Source organism: Helianthus annuus, chromosome 8 (genome assembly GCF_002127325.2).
Source record: "Helianthus annuus cultivar XRQ/B chromosome 8, HanXRQr2.0-SUNRISE, whole genome shotgun sequence".
Taxonomy (NCBI): domain Eukaryota; kingdom Viridiplantae; phylum Streptophyta; class Magnoliopsida; order Asterales; family Asteraceae; genus Helianthus; species Helianthus annuus.
In genome coordinates this window covers 31,500,858-31,525,829 of record NC_035440.2, presented here as the reverse complement: position 1 = coordinate 31,525,829, position 24,972 = coordinate 31,500,858, and the positions used below count along the sequence as shown (strand labels likewise).

General features: G+C 39.5%; 2 protein-coding genes and 1 long non-coding RNA gene across 4 annotated transcripts; 1 reads left to right on the top strand and 2 right to left on the bottom strand.

Moving 5' to 3' along the window:
• Positions 1–830, bottom strand: LOC110869821. Its single transcript, XM_022119038.1, has 2 exons — positions 147–830; positions 1–66 (listed from the first exon to the last, which is right to left on the bottom strand). The coding sequence occupies exons 1-2, from the start codon at positions 828–830 to the stop codon at positions 1–3; spliced, it is 750 nt and encodes a 249-aa protein (XP_021974730.1).
• Positions 831–1,680: 850 nt separating this feature from the next.
• LOC110872544 lies at positions 1,681–3,408 on the top strand. Of its 2 annotated transcripts, none has more exons than XR_002554510.2 (3): positions 1,681–1,959; positions 2,039–2,212; positions 2,320–3,408. It is a non-coding gene; the product is annotated as an uncharacterized LOC110872544 (long non-coding RNA). The 2 variants fall into 2 exon arrangements; XR_002554509.2 differs by having other exon boundaries at positions 1,682–1,923.
• A 1,030-nt stretch (positions 3,409–4,438) lies between these two features.
• On the bottom strand, positions 4,439–5,500 carry LOC118481239. The gene is made up of 2 exons (XM_035976616.1): positions 5,079–5,500; positions 4,439–4,998 (listed from the first exon to the last, which is right to left on the bottom strand). Exons 1-2 carry the CDS (start codon positions 5,474–5,476, stop codon positions 4,965–4,967), a joined length of 432 nt encoding a protein of 143 aa, XP_035832509.1. The 5' UTR covers positions 5,477–5,500; the 3' UTR covers positions 4,439–4,964.
• Positions 5,501–24,972: the final 19,472 nt, after the last annotated feature.

The following is a 24,972-nucleotide window of genomic DNA, read 5'->3' as shown; positions in this document are numbered from 1 at the left end:
CTAAGGCATAAAGATAGTTGTCAGCACTTTGTCTGTCTTCAAAGATGCCATTAACAGCTTCAAACCCTGTTATCAATAAATTAAAAATTAAAACACAGCCTCAGAAAAAATATCACATGTGTATACGAGATGACAATATGCTGTACCTCATCTTTTCCAAAAGAAACCATCTTCTCCTCAAGTTGACTAAGATCTTTCACACCAAAATTATTGATGAGTGTGATGCTAGAAATGGTGGACATTGGTTTAACCACTAAATCATCCATCACCATATAAGTCACCACTTCCTTTACATACCCGGCATTCTTTTTCTTAACCGGTTCCTTTGTTTCTAACACTTCCTTTGGCATTACGAGTGTCATCGGAACATTCATAGAGCAACTGCACTCAGGACACATGGAATTCGCATGTAGTGTCACGTTTAACTTGCAACCATTATCTCGACAACAATAGTCACAATAATAAGAGGCATTCGTTGCTGCATTGGCACATCTGTAGACAGCTTTAGATGCACCAGACTGATCATGAGAAGAAGCATGATCATAGGACAACAGAAACGTGTCACCATTAAAAACTGTTTTGGGGTGGAAGATGTCATTCTTTTTAATACCTGGTTGAAGGTAGTTTCCATTGAAGCTTTCTACGCTATCTTTGAGTTTTCCTAAGCAGCCCACCATCTGGTTAGATCCAATCAACTCAATGAGGGTGCCCAAAGGCAATGAGAATAGGTGGAAAAGGAAATCCACAAACTCTTTTGGTACTTCTGCAAATAACACTCTTGGGCCTCTTTTGTCCACAAGAAGCTTCAGACTCATTTTGGGGGAAGCCATTGATGAGTTCTCTTGATCTGTGGCTTGTTGTGTTTTGAGTGAATTGATAAAGAGTGGGTTTGAGTATATATAGTAGTAGTGAAGTACTTTTATCAATCGGATAATCTAGTGTAAAAAGATAAAACTGATCACCTTTAGAATAACAAATTTAAATAATATTAAGATTTATTTCAGTTATATATGTTATGTTATCAATGAGGGTAATGCTAGACAAAAAACCCTCAAATTCTTAGAAAACTCTGGAAACCCAAATCTCCCCCCATTTTTACCCAACCTCCCGACATTTTTTTTTTGTTTTAGAGTGTTTTGGGCCAAAAAAAAAAACAAAAAAGCGCCGAAGGGATTTTTAAAAAAAAAATAAACAAAATTCAGTGCCAAACATGTGTTAGACAAAAATGCTGAAAGTTGCTGAATTTTTTTTTTTTTAAATTATCCCTTCGGCGCTTTTTTGATTTTTTTGGCCCAAAACTCTTAAAAAAATATATATTACATGTGTTATTTTTTTCAAAAAAAAAAATGTCGGGAGGTTGGGTTTTCTAGGGTTTTTTATATAGATAGGGTTTTCTATCTAGCCCTACCCTTATCAATGAAATCTAAATACATATATTAATCAACGATTTTGTTTATAACTGTAAGCAAATAATTTTTCGGAATTTATTTACAAATATATACTGTAAACGAACATTTTAAAGGAATTTTGAGTAGTTAGTGTTGTATATGTCTAAAATTTCAAGTTATATAATCAATAATGCTTATTACATAAATTTTCATTGTAATGTATGTATTAATATCTGTTAATAAGAGTCTTGAAATGAACAGTGATTATTATGGTGTCCTTATCTAACTGGATGATGGGGCGGTGTTGTTACACGCGTCCTCAAAAAGCACGTGTCCTCAAAAACCACGTTGATGTCTATGCATCTCCATTAGGGTTTCGCTGGAAACCATACGCAACAGAGAGGGAGAAAGAAAGATGGAGAACGAGAAGCAGGAAAGCATCATCACCGTCGTCATCACAGACCTTTCACCGCCATCTAGACGCGGGTCATCATTGTTGGCAGTTTTTGCTCATCTTATCCATACTCTCACGCCGGTAAGCTTCTGCAATCGATTGAACAAACCCCGATTGGTAATCCCTTTGTATACCGGTTGATAAATGTTCATGTGGTTGTTCTTATCTTTGATTATTTGTTCATGGCGGTTTCTAGGGTTTCGGAGGGGACCCATGACGAAAAATCGGTGTTTATGTGATGTTGATTTTGTGATTGTTCGGTTCTTTGGCTTTGATATTTGGGGTTTTGGAGTGTCACTGAAGGTCATGGCTTCTCCCCGACTGCTCATGTTATTCATTTTTTCCCTTGGTTAGGCTGCTATACTACAAGGTTTTTCATTGCATCCTTTTGGCTATTGACTTGGCAATTGATATTAAGTTTTATGAAATTATTCAGAAATAAGGTGTTAATTTGATCTTGATTTTCTAATTATGCAGTTCTTAGGCTTTGCATTTTGGTACAGGTGATGTTTTTTGCCTCCAGGAGAAAATAGTATGATCTCTTGCTTTACCATAGCTCCTATTATGAGTTTCATTTTCATTTTTTTAAATCCGCTTGTATATATCATACAGGTAGTTTAACCTATTGATTGCCTCTTTTTGCTTACTTATTTATTAATGGCAGGTTACGTTTTTCTATTTTATTATTAATAGCATTGTAACACTCTTTGATGTTTGTTATGCAATTGTGAAGCTCTAAAGAGTCCTAAAACCGATTTGAATGGTGAATGAATGTGATTTTGCAAGACTTAGCTGACCAAAACAAACCCAATCACATCCACCCTACTTCTCATATGATAAAATTATGTTGTACAATACTTTGACAGCACCAAGTTTAAGTCTATTGTAAGTTTATTTGAGCTTGGTTAGTGTCTTAGTGCAAATAAGAATTTATAGTTGATTTGCTGGTTATATATGTGAGGTTTTTGATCTTTTATCCTTCCTTATTGCATTAGATTTTAGTAAAACAGATTAGAGGATCACAACAAATTTTATACCATAAATTCATGTGTTTTTAATGTTTTGCAGGTGTTTTAGTTTCGTTACCCGAGGCTACTTCAATATATATGCTTTCATTCTTATAGTCTTTGTTTCCAGCTTAGTTTGATGAATATATATATATAAGTTTGGGTTTTTATGAGTTTGCTGCCCAAGTGAGATCAGTGCTTAAACACTGCCCAACTCTTCAATTATCTCAAGCAAGAAAAGTTACATTTGTCTTTTTCACATAATAATGCAAATCACATAATTGTTTTATAAATCTGATCTCATTTCGCTTTACCACCGCCAGAGAATGGGTGAGAGACAAAAGGTGACGGTTGTTGATGTCGGTGTGAAAGGGGTGGTGGGTTGATCGGAGGAGACGATGGCGGAGAGGAAGGAGTGGAGGACCTTTCGTCGCTCATTAACCTAATCTGCTGAACTGGGATAAAGTTGAACTCGCGGTTGACCAAAAAGAAGCAGCAAACATCGAAGAAGCAATCACCTATACCCACTGGCTACTGACGGTCTACCCAATGCCGTTTGCAACCCAATACAACTAAAATAAAACTAAAAGCCGAATATTTATGTAACTAGAATTACATAATTTATTTATGTAACTAGAATTAACATAACACCCAATACAACTAAAATAAAACCCAATATAATGTAACTAGATTTAACGAGGAGTTTAGGTTTCACTCGGAAGAGACATGAATCTCGGGAGGAGATGCTCATAAGACCATGTGTACTGGTAGAAGCTTAGGGTGGGCGGGGCGTAATTCGGGGAGTGCCGCGGGGAGGGTTTTCACTGATTAGGTGGGTGGCGCCGTTAAATCGGTGAGGTAGAGAGAGGGTCGAAACCGGTGGGCTGTCACCGATGGAGGAGAGGGGAAAGGTGGTGGGGCCAGCCCACTTTCAACCCATCAAAGCTTTTCTTTGTTTTTTTTTTTTTTTTTGAATAAAAAAATAAGGGGAGTTAAGAGGGGAGTGGCGCCATCAAATGGGGGTGTTAGGGAGTTTAAGAGGGGAGTTGACGTGGCACACGGGGATTGGTTTGGCGTAAGAGAGGGGACTCACCTATTAGGTGAGCACCCCCTTCACCCTTATAATGCCCTCACCATGTGGCATTATACGACATGTGGCGTCCTAGTCAGCAAGGGGGCATTATAGCAAAAGTGGTGTAGTGGGGCATTATGCCATAACCCCCATTCAATCATTTCCCAATTATTTTTTTTAATTTAAAACATAAAAAAAACTTCATTAATTTAAAAATAAAATTACATTACTTGAAAAAAAAATAAAAAAAAACTGAAAAAAAACCGAAAATAAAAAAAAAAAAACAGAAAAAAAGCTGAAAAAATTAAAAAAAAACATAAAAAAATAACATGATCTAGAGTCCATATTTTTCTTTAATTTTTTGGCGACGCATTTGCGCAAGGATCAACGCATCGCCTTGTAGGTGGTCGATAGGTTTGGACAAAAACTCGATGTCCTTTTCCATTTGCCTCGCCTCTTGCATCTCGTTAAATTTTTTTGTTTCGGCCACTCGTTCCTTCATAATCTCATAACGTTGGTGGCCGAGGTCACGAATGTCTTGGAGACGACGGTTCATCTCCTCGAAATCATCCTTTAACTCGAGATCGGAAGACGACTCGACCGTTTTTTTCCCGGTTCCCTTTCTTCTACCGGTGGGTCGGGCCAACTCTTCTTGAATGCCCTCGTCCACCGCCTCATTTAAATCAACATTGCGGGCATCCGATGTCGGAGTTGACGGGTCAACGGAGGATGATGTTTTTGACCTTTTAGCCCGACGTCTACTACTAGACGTCATTGGATTAACTACCGCCCACTTTGTACTTTTTCGAAGTAGCTCCCAACACTTGTAGTACGTGAAAGGGCCTTTTGTCCTCTCGAACTCCTCCAAACTCTTCGTTAAAACCCCCACGTCACCTTCATCGCTCGGCCGATTATCGTAGTTACGTTGGAAGACTTCTTGGAACCCATGACACTTGTTGTTGATGTCGGTCCATTTGCTAGAAATGGAGTCTTTGTCCCGATGTTCGCCTTGACCCCACGTGCTAAAGAAGAGTGCACGAACCCTATCCTAAAAAACCGGGCCCGTTTGAAAGTTTGCTAAAAAAAAAAAAATTAAGTTGTTTGTTAAAAAATAAATTAACAAAATAAGTAAAATAATATTTGTATAAAATAGTTACCGGTCTCTTCGTCCTCCGAAATGTCGACATACGCCCGAGTCAACGCGTATTCCTCTTCCTTCGTCCATTTGATTATATTTTTTTGTACGCCGCGGTGCGTCTTTATCCTTCTTCTTATGCGACCTTTTGCCGCGTTTCGATGTTTCTTGCACCGGTTCGGGTTGCGTCTCCGGTACGACTTCCACATCGGGTTCGACTTCGGGTTGTGACGGTTGAGACCCGCCGGCTTGACCATAGCCGAAAGTGGGAGGAACAAACGGAGGGGCGCCACTCAAGTAAGCCGCGTAAGTTAAAAAGCTCGGGTCCATGTCTTGAAGGTTGTATGGGGTTTGCGGTTGGGTTGTGTTCGGGTTTGCGGGTCTAGCGGGGACACCAAAAGGAGGGCGGAATGGATGCATGATTGTATAAAAATTAGAAGAAAGTGGGTTTTTTTATAAAAGTTGGAAGAAAGTGGGAGAGATAGTGAGTTTTTGTATAAAAAATGGTGTGAATGTGAGGTAAATATATATAGTGGGGATTATTTTAAATTTAAAAAAAAAATAATAAATGAATGTTACCGTTTGAAAACGGTCGAAAATGGTGGCCCCCACATTTTTAAGCGTTATTTTTAAAACGCCGCAGGCATTTTTTTTCGAAAAAAACGCCCTAAAACGCCCCCTGTAATGGGGGGTGGGCGTTATGTAGCGTTTTCGGGCAAAAATTTAAAAAAAAAACGCCCCATTACGCTTGGTCTAACGGATAGTTTTTTTTTTTTCTTCTTTTTCCCTTTTTTTCCAGATATCTTTGGAAATGTGCAATCGCTTCATTTTTTTGATTGGACCTCCTCCTCCCAACCCCAACCCAGGTACCAATGAACCACTACCCAATAGCTACCTTCTGCAATCAAATCAGTCTCTTTTGCTTGTCTTCCTTTTTTATTTTTCCCGTTTTCCAATATTTGTATTCGTTTTCAAATTATTTTTATTTTTCCTTTTTTCTTATTCATGTATTTGTAATTGTTGAATATTGTGGAAATCCCCAATTAAGGTTTCTGTATTTCTCACGGATATATAATAGAATAGTAATAGAAAAAGAAATATTTACACTATGATCCCTAATTATATGTAACTAGAATTACCACCCGCCGCAATGCGGCGGGGATGCGTTATTTATATATCATATTAGATGAAAGGCAAATGTTTCTTACATGACCGCGAGCCTGTGTGTAAAATATAGAAAATAATAACTGAGCCGATCTATGACCCACGCATTACAACAGACCAATCAAACGGAGAAAAATAGACGCGTTGTGACGAGCTTGTCAAACAGGATAAAGTAGATGAAAAAATGTTGAACTCCACACGCACGTTATGGCATGATAACCCGGAAAATCTAGAACGAAACGTTAAACACAAAACTTGCGATAGATGAAAAGTATATGGGGTCAAAGTTGCAAAAGTTGAAAAGCTTTAAGTTAAAAGTAAAAAAAATCAAAGTGGTTAAATTGTAAAAAATGAAAATTTTTGAATTAAAAGTGAGGGTCCAAATTAATTAAAGGGGTTAGATTGTATAAGATGGAAAGTTTTGAAGTAGAAATGAAAAATTAAATTAATCAAGGGTGTTAAATTACCAAAGATTAAAACTTTAAACTAAAATTGTCAAAGAGTGATACTTTAGGGTTGGAAAGGGAAAATTACAAATTTTTTTTGAAACACTCCCAAAGCTAAAAGTACAAGACATCTATGCACAAAAAAGTTACTAATTTATAGGTTTATAATAAAATCACAGTAGGCTTCCTAGTATTATCAAACACACACCCCGCAGTCCTAGAGTAAGGGTGTAGGGAGTGGTTAAACACTTCGAGTGGCAAACTAAAAAATTAACCAATGAGAGTGTGTCATGTCAAAGTGGTAAACTATGCTCAAAATGTTGGCAATGGTTTAGACACTTGGTGAAGTGGTAAACTATTTTTTTAAAAAAAAGGAAAAAGGTGTGATTGGTTGAGATTGGATTGGACCCCACCCCACAATACCCTCTCTCTCACATCTCTCCCTCTTCCCGAATCGGCATCCACTCACCGATTTTACCCCCCTTTTCGGCAAATGGTTTCGGCAAACAATGTTGGCATTGGTTTGCCAATCGGTAAAGTGGGTTTACCACTTTCCACACCGTACACCCTAAGGTTCTTGAATGCAGAGACTGAATCTGAAGTTAAGAAAGAGTTGCGAAGGTATCCTTTGTGAAAAAAATCTGCAAACTGGTGAGCTGAGGGGATATTAAACACACGAACCTAACTAATGGCAACATGTTCCCTTAGACCACCCGTAGTGGTAAACAAGAATAATGCCCCCAACATGGGGCATTATACGACATGTGGCATCCTAGTCACACATGGGGCATTATAGCAAAAGAGGCGTAGTGGGGCATTATTCCAATAACGCCCATTCAATCATTTGACAATTATTTTTTTTTTATTTAAAACATAAAGTCTTCATTAATTTAAAATAAAAATTACAATACTTGAAAAAAAAATACCAAAAAAACAGAAAATTTAAAAAACCAAAAAAAAAAGAACAGAAAAAAAAATTAAAAAAAAAAAGATGATCTAAAGTCCATATTTTTCTCGTATTTTTTGGCGACGCATTTGAGCCAAGATCAACGCGTCGCCTTGGAGGTGGTCGATCGGTTTGGACAAAAACTCAATGTCCTTTTCCATTTGTCTCGCCTCTTGCAACTCGTTGAACTTTTTGGTTTCAACCACTCGGTCTTTCATAATCTCCCAACGTTTGTGGCCGAGGTCGCGAATGTCTTGGAGACGACGGTTCATCTCCTCGAAATCATCCTTTAAGTCGAGATCGGAATACGACTCGACCGTTTTTTCCCGGTTCCCTTTCTTCTACCGGTGGGTCGGACCAACTCTTCTTGAATCCCCTCGTCAACGTCCACCGCTTCATTTAAATCAACATTGCGGGCATCCGATGTCGGAGTTGACGGGTCAGCGGAGGATGATGTTTTTGACCTTTTAGCCCGATGTCTACTACTTGACGTCATTGGATTAACTAGCGCCCACTTTGGACTTTTTCGTAGTAGCTCCCAACACTTATAGTACGTGAAAGGGCATTTCGTCCTATCGAACTCCTCCAAAGTCTTTGTTAAAACCCCGACGTCACATTCATCGCTCGGGCGATTATCGTAGTTACGTTGGTAAACTTCTTGGAACGCGTGACACTTGTTGTTGATGTCGGTCCATTTGCTAGAAATTGAATCTTTGTCCCGATGTTCGCCTTTACCCCACGAGCTAAAAAAGAGTGCACGAACCCTATCCAAAAAACGGGGCCCGTTTGAAAGTTTGCTACAATTTAAAAAAAAATAAAAATATAAGTTGAAATTAAAAAAAATAAAAAAACAGAAAATAAAAAACAGAAAAAAAAAACAGAATAAAAAAACAGAAAAAAAAACAGAATAAAAAATAAAAATATAAGTTACCGGTATCTTCGTCCTCCGAAATGTCGAGCCACGCCCGAGTCAACGTGTATTCCTCGTCCTTCGTCCATTTAATGGTTTTTTTTGTACGTCGAGGTTCGTCCTTTTCCTTCTTCTTATGCGACCTTCTGCCGCGTTTCGATTTGTCTTGCACCGGTTCGGGTTGCGTCTCCGGCACGACATCGACATCGGGTTCAGATTCGGGTTGTGACGGTTGCGACCCGCCGGCTTGACCATAGCCGTAGGTGGGAGGTACAAACAGAGTGGCGCCAGTCAAGTAAGCCGCGTACGGTAAAAAGCTTGGGTCCATGTCTTGAAGGTTATACGGGTTTTTCGGTTGCGTTGTGTTCGGGTTCGTGGGTCTTGCGGGGCCACCAAAAGGGGGTCGGTATGGATGCATGCTTGTAAAAAAATAGGAGAAAGTGGGTGTTTTTTATAAAGTAATAGAAGAAAGTGGGAGAGAAAGTAGGAGGATTTTTATAAAAAAATGGAGAAAAAGGGTTGATATATATATATATAGTGGGTAAAATTTTGAATTAAAAAAAAAAAAAAAAACTTTTGACCGTTTGCCAACGGTCGAATCTCGCAACCCAACAACAATTCAGCGTTTTAATAAACACGCCGGAGCCAATTTAAAAAAAAAACGCCCGGTAACGCCGCATGTAGTGGAGGAGCAGGCGTTTTCCAGCGTTTTTTCTGAAATTTAAAAAAAAAAAACGCCCCATTACGGGGGGACTTACAGAGTGTAAATTTATTTCCACATGTTTAGTTCTTTGATGCTTATACCAGGGTAGATGCTAAATTCATGACACTGACAACGTCACAAAAACACAAAAGTGCAAGAGGCAAATAACACTTTAACTCAACAAAGAGATTATGAAGCAATGTTACTTCAACAACATCAGTGACCGCATTAATATTCACCTTCAGCGCTAGAACGAGAGACAACATCCTAACATTTGGAGAACCAAGACACCGGATTATCAGACCATGTGTAGTGGTTAAACAAAATAATGCCCCCACCATGGGGCATTATTCGACACGTGGCAGTCCAGTCAGCATGGGGCGTTATTGCAAAAGTGGCGTAGTGGGAATAATGCCCAAATAATGCCCCTTCCAATCATTAAAAAGGAAAAAAAAAGCTAACTATTTATCATTGGCCAGTCAAACCTTGGACCACTCCCACCTTGGACCACTCCCATTGGTCACATGCACGTTGTTTTGGGCGTTGTTAATAAAACGTTGGTTACCTTTTTTTTTCAAAAAAAAAACGCCATATAACGCCCTATGTAATGGGGGTCCGGCATTTTTGGGCGTTTTTTTTCAATTTTTTTTAAAAATACCGCCCCACTACGGGTGGTCTCAGTGAGGAAGACACAAAACCATGAGGTAACCCCAGTAGACATCAATATAGGAAATGAGACAATGGTGAATGGTACCTTAAATATAGCTAATGGTACCTTTCAAGGCATGCAAGGGTGGTTCACAAGGGTCGTGCATGAAGAAGCATGCCTGCTGAACCGCAAATGCAATGTCGGGACGAGTTAAAGTAAGATACTGCGTGACACTAACAAGGCTACAATAATGTGTAGGAATGGCAACAACAGATTTCTGTTGGGGTGCTGTAAGGATTGCACGTGGCATATCAGCAATATCACGAGCAAATGCAGTTTGTGAGAGAAACAAGTCAGCTCCATCAAGAGTAGCATCACTGCTAGGGAATAAGGATAACGAACCAAGGTTGGTCATGGAAAAGTTGGCAAAGAGATGAGAAATGACATGATCAACCAGAGCTGATGATAAGGTAGTGAGAATGATGCCATCAACTAGAATAATGTGTAGGAATGGCAACAATGCTTGAACATAGAGTTGTAGGATTCATTGTTGATGACCCAAAATCGGCAACGTAGACAACAAATCGATGATACCAGAAATGGGGGACTTTCTTAGGGCCTTTGCAGACAACAATGAATCCTACTACTCTGGTAAAATTGATGATACCAGAAATATGGAACACCATGTTGTCTAGAGACATCAATACTAAGAACCTTGATAATGGTGGTGGGTTTGATAACAAGATTGAAAGTCTTATCAAAGTCAAATCCAGGATGTTGAGAAAACCCTTGAGCAACTAGGATGCTCTTGTATCTCTCAAGTAGAGCCATCGTCACCTAACGATGTTGGAAGATGAGAGTGTGGGACAAGTTCCCATGTGCCACTGGAAAAAAGCGTAGAATTTTACGAGTCCATTGCAACATTCCAATGAGGATCACACATGGATTGAGCATCTGACAAGGACGAAAAGATCTCGTCTCAGACCAAGTGGTCATGGGGTGACCCACGGGAGGGACCATATTTGTAGATGTAGCATTGCGGCCATGTATAGGGGCACATATTGAGGGCCAAATAAGCACAAAGTTGAACCGTAAGGAAAAGTAGGAACAACTAGATCAGAGACGTCTAAGTCAGATGGTTAGACAGACGGAAGAGCTGGTTAAGAAAATAGGCCAACGCCTTGTGGACCAGGAGAGGCGAGGCATGGCTAGCTATGCACAACATTGATGCCGTAGTGGTCGATTCAGGACCTGGCCGCATTGGTGTAGTTGAAGTTGAAGTTGTTGAACAAGAAGAAGCTCGTAGACCAAAAACGTTGTAATCCGATAGTGGGGGTGTCAAATAAAAGATTAGATGTAAGGCTCGAAACCGGGTTCCTCACAGCTGGACATCATCACACGTATAGTTCACAAGAATGTTTATGTTTTTAAAGTACGCGACGAAATTTTTAATTAAAACAACATCAATTTAATGTACAAAAAAAACCAACAAACATCTGATTTCAAGTCAAAGTATGAAAAGTACGAATGCTAAAACAACAGTTCACAAGAAGCCTCATGCACATGCTAACAGCTCCACATCGTCCCAATCACTAACATGCAATAAATCTAACATACATGCAAAAAGTCAGCTACACTGTGTGAGTTCTAATAATTAAGTTTAAAGAAATTAACTTGACATCAAAACCCATTTTATTTTCAACAATAAACTCAGATTTATATAAGCCCCCCAACCCACTTTAACCACACTACTCCCCAACCGGTAACTGCCCATACAGAAAATTGTACCCAACTCGACCCGTTACTAGACTAACCACTCCCTTGACCAGGACCCACTCGTACCCCATATATAACCTTTAATCAAGACAGATAACAACAAGACTAGGACTGATACCCTACATCATAAAACAGCCACAAGTACATCGTGACATAAGGACTCGAATTAACATCCTAATAAGCTTACATACACCTTGACCCACTACTTCATCTAGCTCAAACACGTAAATCACATAAGGTGAGAACCTAACACACAATGTGGTCGCAACACCAAGACATCATAGGAAATCATCGCTACCATAAGACAATGACAACCACGACACATCGATATCATTGTTCATCAACGGCCCACACCTCTAATGCCACACAAACATGACCATCCTCGTATACTCATTACTACCAAAAGTAACGACTACCAGGACACACCGTGTTAAAAGACAATGACGACCCATTCCTCTGATCACTCATTGTTATCATAATGGCAACAACTACCTGACTCACCGACATCATAAGGTGACGGCTCGCCAAAATCATCGACATCATAACAATGATGACTCACAAGGATGATACTTCACACATAATCACGTCGACACACTCTAATTGTCTAAGATCGTCGACATCTCAAAAACGTGAATTAAGCACATAACTCTTCTAAACGTCACTAAACCCGCCCATTTACTCTTTAAGGACGTCATTAACTACTTGCACATACATTAACATTAATACATTATACTTTTAAATATTTGCCTCATGATTTAACTACCTTTAAGTAACAACTCAACACGTGTACGATTCCTAAACCCCACACCACCTTCCTAAATGTTACCTGACGATAGAAACTTATTAATCTCATTATTCCATGTACACCTCGATAAAAAAAATGCCTATCTAAGGCTAAACCCACACACTACTAATTTAACACGACTCTTACCAGACACAGACTCATTGAAAAACGTTTGACAGTCACTACGTTCATAAAACTCATCCTTTAATGAAAACAAGTACACTCATGTATGCTAGTCTAAAATGGATAAAAAAAATAACATCACTCAGCTGGTGCAACAACTTTTCCTTCGTAAAGCTCAACGTCCCATGTAACACAACCGAACATATGGAATGTGATTTGGAGAGTAAGACTTGAAACCCTAGCGTACCCCCTTGTTCCTTTGTGTGTGTCGCCTAATAACTCCATGTAGTAGATGCATAACCTTCTTAGGCTTTTGATTAGGTGATTAATCACCTAATTCACTTAATCTCTTCTAGTTTTAGTCATATACGCCCACTACTCAAAGTTGCACCATGTAGGTCCCGAAATCGGAGGATCGATAACACAACCTAATCCTTGTTTATAGCAAACAAAATCACGTGTGCGGAATCCACGTAACTAAGCCAAATCAAACATGTAAGAAAGTAACGAGACGGTTTAACCAATGAACCACAATCTATTGATTAAACTGGATGAGAATACAAACTGATACAAACACAGTTTTGACAGAGTGACACTAAGGGTATGCTCTCATCTCTAACTTTTAAATGAAACAGACGGTGCTTATATATAGCAGCCTGGGCCAGTGTTCAACGAAACACAAGGTGGGTCGACGAAACAGAACTGGGCCATAACACTGGGCCATGAGAAGCCCATCAGACGACGAAACAAGTCTGTTTCGTCGCTGATCATGACGAAACAGAATGGAATTGTCACAAGCCTGTTTCGTCGAAGGCTGCAATATGTGAGATGTTTGCTGCAAACAGACAGCAAACAGCAGACAACATAAACACACCTGCAAAAAGACAGAACTACCCTTTACATGCAACATGCATTGTTCATAGATCATTACATACCAAAGGAGATAAACAAGTCGGACACAAGCGGATAGGAGGATATCCGACTTGGTCGACGGCAAATACAGACTCGATAAACGATAAAAGACCGTACAAAATACATCGTAAATTACAAGACTAGTGACAGACATAAAAGTGCATCAACAAACTCCCCCTTGTCTGTTACTCGTCTTCGGTCTTCAAATCTTCCTTCTTCAGTGTCTTTCGGACCAAGAACCGCCCGAATGTATTCCCCGATAGTAGCAGAAACAAGCGACGCGCTGAAATTTCAATGCCTGATGCGCGTCCTTGTCTTCATAGAAAATGTCATGCCGGTATAACTTGTTAATGTCGGATGCAGACATGTTGACGATCCACATCGGATCCAGCATCCTGAAATTTTCTTGATCGCCATTAAAAACGATCACTGCCTCATGTGTGTCGGAATCATAACACCATAATCGCATTTCACCAAGAAAATATTGCCTCATTGGCATCAAGGGTATCTTGTCCACCACTTTCGCTGGCTCATAAACAAGCTTGTATCTGCCAGTGTTGGTTGCCGGATCAAGCGTAAACTTGATTTGTTGATAGATGGGGAACTGAGGTTTGTATGACTTGTCTTTCCACCCAGACTTCTTGTTTAACTTAATCAGTCGCTCGAATAACGTTGTACCATCATATTTTGAGCGATTTACGAGCTCTATCTTTGTCAATGTGGCCACATCATAAAATGGCAAAGATAGAATGCTCAGCAAAGATTGAAAGTACTGGATTACAAACTCCCGCTTAATGGCAACGCAATGTATTTCCTTCACAAACATCCAACATAGGATTCTCCCACTAGGCTTCGCTTTCTCAAACCGTAAGTAGTCAACTTGAGCAGCCTCTGGCACAGGCTTTGAAACTTTTGACAAGAACCGTTGGCGACACGCGGAGAACGCATCCGTGGCATTTTCTGATGTGTCACGGTTCTTTAGATGTTCATCAATGTTTTCTACATTTTCCTTTAGCCAATCTTCATCAAACGGGGCGAACTCAGTTCCGTCTTGTCGAACATACGAAGACTTCTTCACATTTCCCTCGAAGACAATTTCTTCAATGTTTTCAACATTAGTAGATTCCGGCTCACTAGGCATCTTTTCAATCTCATCGTCATCAATATCTCTCATTGCATTTAGAGTAATCAATTGCTGTTGTGAGAGATCCTCGACAATTTCACCTTCTTCAAGCAATTCACCGGTGAATGGATGAATAACCTGCAATGCAAGATCAGCACTGCTAGGAACATAAGATATACCTTCAATCTATTGTACTTCTTCAGCTGTTCCAGAAGAGGTTCCTTGAGAAGATTCAACTGCTGGTGGCTGAACAACAATAATTGCGGAAGATGTAGCGGCTGTTGGCTGCTGTGATGTAGTAGAGGGATCAGGATTCCCTTGATCCTCAGGATCATCATCCCTTTTCTTCATGATTTCTTGTTGCTTACATCGATCCTCCCACAGAGTAGCAACCCAAGTTCGAAGAAACTCATAGCCAGCATTTATCTTCTTAGCCCCCTCAAGTATTGTGGTATTTCGTGAGTCGTACCACTCTTTCATGTAGTCACATCTACTTTTAAGATCTTCAGCCAGCTTTTGAAGTATAGAGCTACTTCTTTATCTCTCTTCGTCTGCAGCTCTCAAACAGATGTTTTCAGCTTTAAGTTGATCAATCTCAGCTTGTTGGCGTTGTATTACAGCTTGTTGTTCGCCAACAGTGGACTTCAACCGATCTATGTCCACCTGATGACTGATCTGATCATTTTTTGTGATCTTAATGAAATAAGTCTGTCTCTGAATACGATCTGCAGCCGCTTCAAGTTGCATGAATAGAAAGTTATTCTTCTCGTCTTGAGACATTTCCGAGAATATCCTTTGACGGTCAGCACTAGGCTGAGAAGTAGTTGCTCTAATTGCTTCAGCCATTGATCTTTGTGGAACAGCCTGAGGAGATACTGTTTGAGTTTCAGGAGCTGAAGATACCACAGGTGGTTCTTGAACTGGTGCTTGAGGAACAGATTCTCGAGCAGAGGTACTCAAGTATCTTCGAGCTTTCTTCTTCTTATGATGTTCGGCAGCTTTCTCGGCTTTCCTTTTCTTTAAGCGTTCCGCTTCATAATCAGAAGGAACGTATTCTGGATCATCTTCCTGTCGAATCTTCCTGAATCTCTTAACACCACGTTCATCGAGATACATTTCGTATCCAGGCTCGATTAGATGATCATCATCAGAATCAGAATCAGCCTCGTCATCACCACCGGCTGATGTATCACCTGCTGATGCACCACCCGCTGATGTACCACCTGCTGATGTACCACCAGTAGTACCAACACTCGATGCACCAACGGCACCTGTATCGCCACCATCATCACCTTCATCATCACTATCACTCTCCGAATCAACTGGATCTGGACCAAACTTTTCACTCATTCTTCTTTTCAACTCCGGCTCTTCATCATCGGATTGGCTGTCATCGTGACGCCATTTATTTTCTTTAGGAGCAACGTAATCAGTGTTTCCTAGTGCACCGAACAACTTTCTTGGAGGATCGCTTTCTTTGTACCTTTTGTGCGCAAGATTCTTGATTATCCTTAATGAATTGAAGTTCATCGCTTCTATCTTCAGAACATCGTTGTCGGCTTTAGGAAGACCAGGATGTTGAATATTCATAATCATTTGAAGAAACCGCGGATACATCCAAAACTTGTTCCCGGTTATTCTACTTCCAGTTCTCGTCATGTTCTCCTTCATATTGCCGAAGATGTATTTTGAGATACTAAACGGTTTGTTTAGCACCAACGCCACCATGAAACCAACTAGATCATTGCCAGCCATGTCATATCCGGCACATCTATTGCTAAGGCACTGAATGAGAACGTGTAGCGGAAACTTGTAGCGTAACGGCAGATCACCCTTGTTGATTTGAGTGCTGAAGATGTCTCCTGTACACATCATACGTAAAAAGCAGCCTCGCGTACACATGATTGGAATAGAATCTGGAGAGTCCGGATGGTCTTATAGTTGTAACACTTCGTTCAGAATATCCGGAGATACTATCACATCCAAGTTGTTCACACGGCCTCTGATAACATCCTTTCCATCCACTTGCACAACGCTTGCGGAATCCCAGAACGCTTTGATAAGAGACTTGTAAACCGGCGTCGAGAAAGTGACATCATAATTTATCCGCGACTCCCTGATCCATTTCGTGATATCTTTCAGTTCAACAAGCTTTTCTTCCGGATCCAAATAGGCGATTTGATTATGACGCTTTTCAGACATAATCTCTTCTTCCGTCTTGTTCTCTTTCTTTGTCGTGGGTTTCCGTTTGCCTTCTTTCGGTGCCATCTGAAATTGAAAATGTCCACAATAAGCGACAATCATATCACATATGCATTTCGACATGTATGGATACAAGTTCATGTATCCAATTGGCAGTTAACCTATCAAAACACATCTACTGTGAACACACACCAAAACTGTGAAATTTGCTAAGGCATGGACGACGAAACAGATATTACTCGACGAAACAGAATTATGTTCGACGAAACAGAATTTGACAGTTGACCAGCTCTGTTTCGTTGACCATTTCGTTTTGCCGATCAGTTCCTCGACGAAACGGATTCAATTCGTTTCGTCGACCAGTTATACGATGAAACAGATCCGTTTCTCCGTCCATCTCGATTCGCCGTTTATCTCGTTTCATCACAGTTAGGGTTTTGAAATTTGGGCGTTTCGCCGTATGGGGTTTAAACAAGTTGCAGATCATCATAAGTCAAAATCAGTGCTTTGAATAACCCAAACCAAGTAGGAATCATACCCAAAGACTAATGAAGATATGGTTTCCGGTCAAAAACCCATTTGAAATGGCAAACCCATAACAATCAATAACCCCCTGTTTTTATTACATAACCCAAACCCAAATCAAGGCAAACAAACATACATAAACCCTAAATATAACTGTTATTGATAGAAACCAAGACAAGTTCAACATCAAAACATAAAGTGTCAAGGAGAATAAGATCTCTGAGGGTCTCCGAGGGTCTCCGAGGGTTTCCAACAAAATCGACGGTGCAATATGTGAAAAACAAGAACATGAACATTTTTGTACCTTTGAATTTTGCAAGATTTCAAGGTAAAATGATGATTTTAAGTGATTGAGTGGGTGACCGAAAGTATGGGTGTTTGGAGTGTTTGGAGAAGATGAACAGTTGAGGTTTGAAAAAGTGAACACCTGCTGACCACTGGGACCCTTTATACACCGACTCCAGCCGACGAAACAGAAGACTCGACGAAACGGAAGTAGGCTCGACGAAACGGACGGTTGGGCTTGGACTTGGGCCTGAAAAACTTAGCCCATGACGAAACAGAGATTGGGCCATTCCATTTCGTCATAACCTCGACGAAACGACCTGTTTCGTCGATCACCAAATAGGTTTGACCAAGGTTGACCAAAATGAAACCTTTGACTTTGACCAGACTTGTTTCGTCGATACAGTTTTGTTTCGTCGGCTGTACCATCTGTTTCGTCGAAACCATTTTTAAAACAAACTAAGGCATGAAAATTTTTCACATTCAACAAACAGATTTTGATTAATTCAACACTTTTCCATTTTGTTTGAGTTTTCAAATGCAAGGACGTTTTATGAAGTAGGTTTCATGCTTCCGGCAGTAACACGAAGCTACAACTTTGGCTTAATAAAAAACGAACATGCAAACTACACAAAAAAAAACAAATTTAAAGCGCGGAAAACTAAACGAAAAGCAATTGAAAGAAATAGACAACTGTACAAGTGCAAATCTTTTGCGAGTTTCAAGGATAAGGAATCATACCAGCTTACGGTCTTAGTCAACATGATTTTGATTTTCTTTTTAAAGCTCTGGATAAGAATACTACCTCGATTATCGGTATTGTTGTCCACATAAACTCAAGCTTATCAAACGTAATCACAATTAGGAGATACGATTTACGTAAGGATTATACTTACAAGTCGATGTGAATCCACTCACGACACATTCCCGTATCAAGGTATGTGCGAGAGTTCATCTTACCGGTGAGTATACCGATTATCATCTGTTTGATCGTATAAAGATGTGAGATACTCACTTATTTTGATTTGAAAAACAAGCACTATGTGATAGAATCACTTATTGATGAGGAACTTGATTTTCGATGCATGAGGGCACATGAGCAAGTCCGTGAACAGGTCAGTACTTTCGTACAGCAGAGAGACGAACTTGACTCCCGGATAAATGTGATATATTATCACTTATTTTGAGGGACATGTGATTGTTGATCACTTATTGAGGTCGTATGCAGTATGTACACGTATGTATGGTATCAAGGAAGATCTAGACTTACGTTCCCGTTATTTTTCGGTAAAAGATACAACCATGATACCCAGATGATAAGCAGCATAAAGACCGAATATCTCAGAATCTCGGCAATCTATCAAACGAAATTTCGGTACCAAGACCATATGCCAATGAATGGTTCCCACCTGACTTGAAGTCTGTTAGGTTTGTATCATCCTGCACATTTTAGTTTGATTGTGAGCCTACCGATACATCGTTAGTAGATATACTTATCATTTGTTTAACATTTTTTAATACGTTGACCGACCACACCAGTGAATATCATCATCTTCCTTTTTCAAGAAACTCATTTTTGGGTTTTCTAATTTTTTTAATTTTTGAATTTTTCAATTTTTTTTTAATTTTTGAATTTTTTTTCAAACGAAAAGACAGAACTTAAAGACATTTTTTTTATTTTTTTTAATTTTCCAATGTTTTTGTATTTTCTAAAAAATTTCTCCCCCTAAAATGCTAAAAGGTTACGAAAATGAAAATCTTTTTGTATTTTTAGAGTTTTGAAAGAAAATATCTACAAAAACGATTAGCCAAAGAAGTTTACTCGGGTATCACCTTAATGCCATTGACCAAAAGTAGATAATCAAAACGTGATTTATCGAAAGCTTTTGTAAACAGGTCGGTACGTTGGTGATCGGTGGGGATATGAATGACATCGATTAATCTTTTATCAAAACAGTCACGTATGAAGTGATATTTAATTTCGATGTGTTTGGTCTTGGAATGCTGCACAGGATTTCTAGTGATCTGTAAGGCAGCATTGTTATCAACAAAAATAGTAGTAGATAGGAATTCAAAACCGTAGTCGCGCATTTGTTTTTGTATCCACAAGACTTGGGAGCAACAACTGGAGGCAGCAATGTATTCTGCTTCACAAGTTGATGTAGCAACACACGTTTGCTTCTTGCACTGCCACGTAACCAGGCGATTTCCTAAGAATTGACATCCTGCTGTTGTTGATTTGCCATCAATTTTGCAACCACCGAAATCAGAATCACTGTATGCAGTCAAGTCAAAGCTATCATCCCTAGGGTACCAAAGACCAATGTCTGGGCATCCCTTCAAATAGCGAAAAATCCTTTTAATAGCTGACAGATGAGAGGCCTTCGGGTTGGCTTGATATCTTGCAAGCAGACACGTTGGATACATAATGTCAGGCCTTGAAGCAGTGAGATACATGAGAGATCCGATCATAGCGTGATAGTATGAAGAGTTGATGCTTTCACCCTTCAAATCCGGAGTAATCCCGTGATTCTGCGGAAGTGGGGTACCAATGGGCGTTGCATCTGACATCTGGAACCGGCTCAAGATGTCACCAACGTATTTAGTATGATGGATGAATATCCCAGACTCAGTTTGTTGAACTTGTAGGCCCAAAAAGAAAGTCATCTCCCCCATAGCGCTCATCTCGAACTTTTCCTGCATAATACGTTCGAATTGCCTGCACAAAGAGTCATTAGGAGAACCAAATATGATATCATCAACGTATACATGTACCAACAGAAGATCTCCATCTTGTTCCTTGATAAAGAGAGTACAATCAATAAGACCTCGTCGAAATCCATTCTCCAGAAGATAGTTGGATAAGGTTGCGTACCAAGCTCTAGGTGCTTGATGTAAACCATAAAGAGCTTTGTTGAGCAACCAAACCCGATCGGGGTGAATAGGATCTTCAAAACCTGGAGGTTGTTCGACGTACACCTCTTCTTGAACTATCCCATGAAGAAAAGCACTTTTGACATCCATCTGGTAGACTTTGAATCCTTTAAAAGAAGCATAAGCAAGAAAGATCCGAATAGCTTCCAGACGTGCAACAGGTGCATAAACTTCATTGTAGTCAATCCCCTTAATCTGGCGAAAACCTTGAACAACTAGTCTCGCCTTGTTACGAATAACTACTCCACGATCGCCCTTCTTGCATTTAAAAACCCAGCGAGTGCCAATTTTCTTGTAATTTTTCGGCCTTTCAACAAGCTTCCAAACACCAAGCTTTTGAAATTGCTGCAGTTCGTCCTGCATGGCTTCAACCCAAGCATTATCCTTTAGGCTTCCTTCCAAGATTTCGGTTCTTCTTGTGAAACGTAACACGCGAAGGACCAATCATTTTGAAGACCAGATTCTCTAATTGCTGAATATAAACCAGCATTCTGGTTATTCCTCAGCTGATTACGCGTCTGCACACCGTGATGGACATCTCCTATAATATTCTGCTGAGGATGGGTATCGTGAATCCTCATTTCAGGATTTTCAGGAACACGAGCATTGATACCCAAATTGTTAAGATTAAGATCAACAACCAATTCCACACTTGGAATATGCGTAGAAGTGGATGCATTCCCTTCAGCAGTTTCTACATTCTGCACATGAGGAGTTTCCAAAGAAGCACTTTGAACAGGAGCAACTGGAGCTGAAGATCCTTCGGCCGCATCATGATATTCATCATTTCCGATGACTCATTGTAATCAGTAGCATCTTCAAATACCTCATTTTGTACCGTATTGTTAACCGAATTAGAACCTTGGGGGTTAACAATAATAGGTCTAACCAATGGAGAACCAGCAGCGTTGTCACTATCGAATAGCATTCTAGCAGCTGCAGATTCTTCGTCAAAGGTTGGCAGATTAAAGGAGTCAAATAGTCCATCGTAATCGAACATCCAAGGATCACCCGGAGCTCTAACAGGACTTGTGTACCTTTGAACCCTTACTTCACTCCATAGCTCAATCCTTTTGGTTGCCAGATTCCATACACGAAAATTTGGAGTTGCATATCCAAGGAAGAAACCATCGATAGCTTTCGCGCCAAACTTTCCATCCGGCTCAATCATAGTACATGGAGCGCCAAACGGTTCTAAGTAAGAAAGATCCGGTTTCCTTTTCTGTAGAAGTTCGAAACAAGTTTTGCCATGTCTCTTAACTGTAAGAACTCGGTTTAATGTGTAGCAAGCAGTCGACACAGCCTCCCCCCAGAATTGAACAGGGAGTTCCGACTCTACCAACATTGTTCTTGCAGTTTCAATTATCGTCCGATTCTTCCTCTCAGCGACACCGTTTTGTTGTGGAGTGTAGCGAGAACTGTATTCATGAAGAATGCCCTTAGAAGTACAGAACTCATCCATCACATGATTCTTGAACTCCGTTCCATTGTCGCTTCTGATCCTCTTAACTTTTAACGTGTAGAGATTCTCCAACATTGTAAGAAGATCTTTGAGGATGCCAGGAGTATCACTCTTGTGTGCCATAAAAGATACCCAAGAAAATCTAGAATAATCGTCAGTAACCACTAGACAGTAAGCATCTCCGAATGTTGTCTTGTGTTTCATAGGTCCAAACAGATCCATATGAAGACGTTCGAGAGGCATGCTAACAGTGTTGATTTTCTTCAAAGGGTGAGACTTCTTTGTTTGCTTCCCTTTCTGGCACGAAACACAGATATCTTGTAGATGAAAACTTCTCACAGGCACACCATTCACAAGATTGTTTTTCACCAAATGGTTCATCTTCCTCAAGTGAATGTGCCCCATTCTTCTGTGCCAAGATATAGACTCCTTTTCTGTGGCTTTTGAGACAAAGCAAGTGACTTGTGCAGTAATCGCTTGGCTCATATCAAGAATATAGAGATCATTAACTCTTGGAGCCGATAAGAGAATCCATTCTTTAGGAATCTTGAAACCAGGTTTAAGCACATAACAACCGGCATCATCAAAATGCACGGTGAACTTTTTATCGCAGATTTGCGACACACTGAGAAGATTATGATCAATTTGACGAACATAATTGATCTTATCGAAACACACAATACCATTGGAGATACTTTCCTCTCCAGTGATGTATCCGCCTTTGTCTCCCGCAAATGCGACATAGCCTCCTCTAATATTTCTCACATCATATAGAAGCCGTAAGTCGCCTGTCATGTGCCTGGATGCTCCACTATCAACAATCCAATGACTATTAATAGTTCCTCCTGGAACATCCTGACTCGTAGAGGCTGAGACATTTGCCATAAAGGCAGTATGAAAAGAAAAAGATCCATCTTCAGAGAAGAACTTCTCCATTTCCTTAGATGCTACATTAGCCTTCTTGATCAGAACTGATTTCTGACACTTCAACTCCTCAGCTTCATTTACTAAGTCTTCAACATCAGAACTTGCTTCTTCCTTCACATCAAAATCAGAATCATAATCACCTGTAACACCCGAAAATATAAACCCTCATATTAGAAAAATTCAAAGAAAATAATAAACAAGAATTTACCAACTAGGAACTTAACCTGGTTAAAAAATTTAGTCTTGAAATAAACTTATAATATGGTTAAAACACTTAAACTTAGAGAAAATGGTAGTTAAGGGACTGAACTTGTTAAAATTGAAAGTTGAATTCTAATTAGTGAACAAAACACAAAACTCACCCATCTTGGGTGGGCATCGATCGAACAGAGAGAGAGAGGGGCGACCAGGAGAAATTCCAAACCCTAAAATCTCAATAATCTTGCAAATTGAAGGATTAATCCAAGTAGAAATCGAGAATTGAGTCTAGAATCATAATCCTCATCACAAGAGGATTGTAAGGTATGTAAAATTAGTGAAAATCCCTTAACTTGAATTTCTCATGATTTTGTGAAATCTGAAAAATTGATGTTGCATGTGTGTTATTTGGTTAGTTTAGAATCGATTTGGTGTTTAGAGGTTAGACTCAACCAATTACATGTGAAATCATGACCAAATTCAGAAAACTCCATGAACACCTTGAAGGTGGGTTGTGGGTTTTACAAGATGATGATGAATTCTAGGGTTCTTAGTGGTTATTCTAGTAAAATTCGACCTTAGAAGATAGTTCCAGAAAAGATGTGATGTTTACACGATATATGATAGCTTAATTGAAGTTAAGTTAACCACTTAGCAATCCATAAACATGAATATGAATAATATAGAAATTCTGCCCTCTTGATGTTCGTTGAAATGCCTCAAAGAAGGCTTAAAAACTGAATTGTCAAGTTTTAAACGCGTAAATATGAAGCATGACGAATGTGCGTTATGTGTGTAAAACATGGAGTTCTAAACATAAAGTGCTTGAACTCTTTAGGGAAGGAAGCCGGGGCATCTAGCGGACAAACCGGTGTGGATGCACGTTTGAAGGGTTTACCTTAAAGGTATGTAACATGACTCGTTACATTATGTGAAATTAGATCAATGTAGTTGGTTATTAAAATTATTAGTGATTGTGAATTGAAGCGATGGTATTGTTGCATTGAATACTTGTTGAATAATGAACTAAACTCGTTGGTAGTTGTCATAAAGGAAGGAATTCTATAGACAAGCCAAACGGGTCAATTAATCAAGTTAAACATGATCTACATTCCGGAACATGATAGATTGTTGTATGTAGTTGGTTGTATTATGATGTACTAGAAATATCAGACTTTTATTACATTGATAATGCAGAATACTGAAACCCGAGAGTTGGGATTTTGGTTGAAATGCTTAAACCAAACAAAAACATGAATTTCCAGGTGCTACCGTAAATTACGGTGTCACCGTAATTTACGGTAGAGATTAATGATTTACGGTGGTTTTCTACTGGTTTACGGTGGATCCAAGAACTTCCAGCACTCACCGTAACTTACGGTGGCACCGTAAGTTACGGTGGAGCCTGGAAAACCTTTATATTTTTGTTATTTTCAATGTGATGTTAAACCTTGAAATCCTATTATTTATAAACGTCAAAGCTAATGATTTATTGGTTGATCATAGGTAATTAGGTGGGTCTCATGGATGGCGATCAAGTGATTTGATGATGAACCGAACACTCCACTCCGAAGCTTCCGCTATGTTTTGAACTTGTTAATTAGTTGTTCCTTGTTTTTAAACAAATTCCTAAACGACTTATCATAATCTACCTTAGTCTTTAGTAGACTAAGGTGTGTAATATTTTTGAAACTTATGTAATCTATCATCTTTTGGTATAAATTAGCTATTAAATCTAGTATAAATTTAAGGGTGTAACAAGTTGGTAATCAGAGCCACAGGTTGTCAATAAGTGTTCGGTTCAAGCTTGATCGACCATCCGGTAAGAACTAATTTCTGTTAATAAA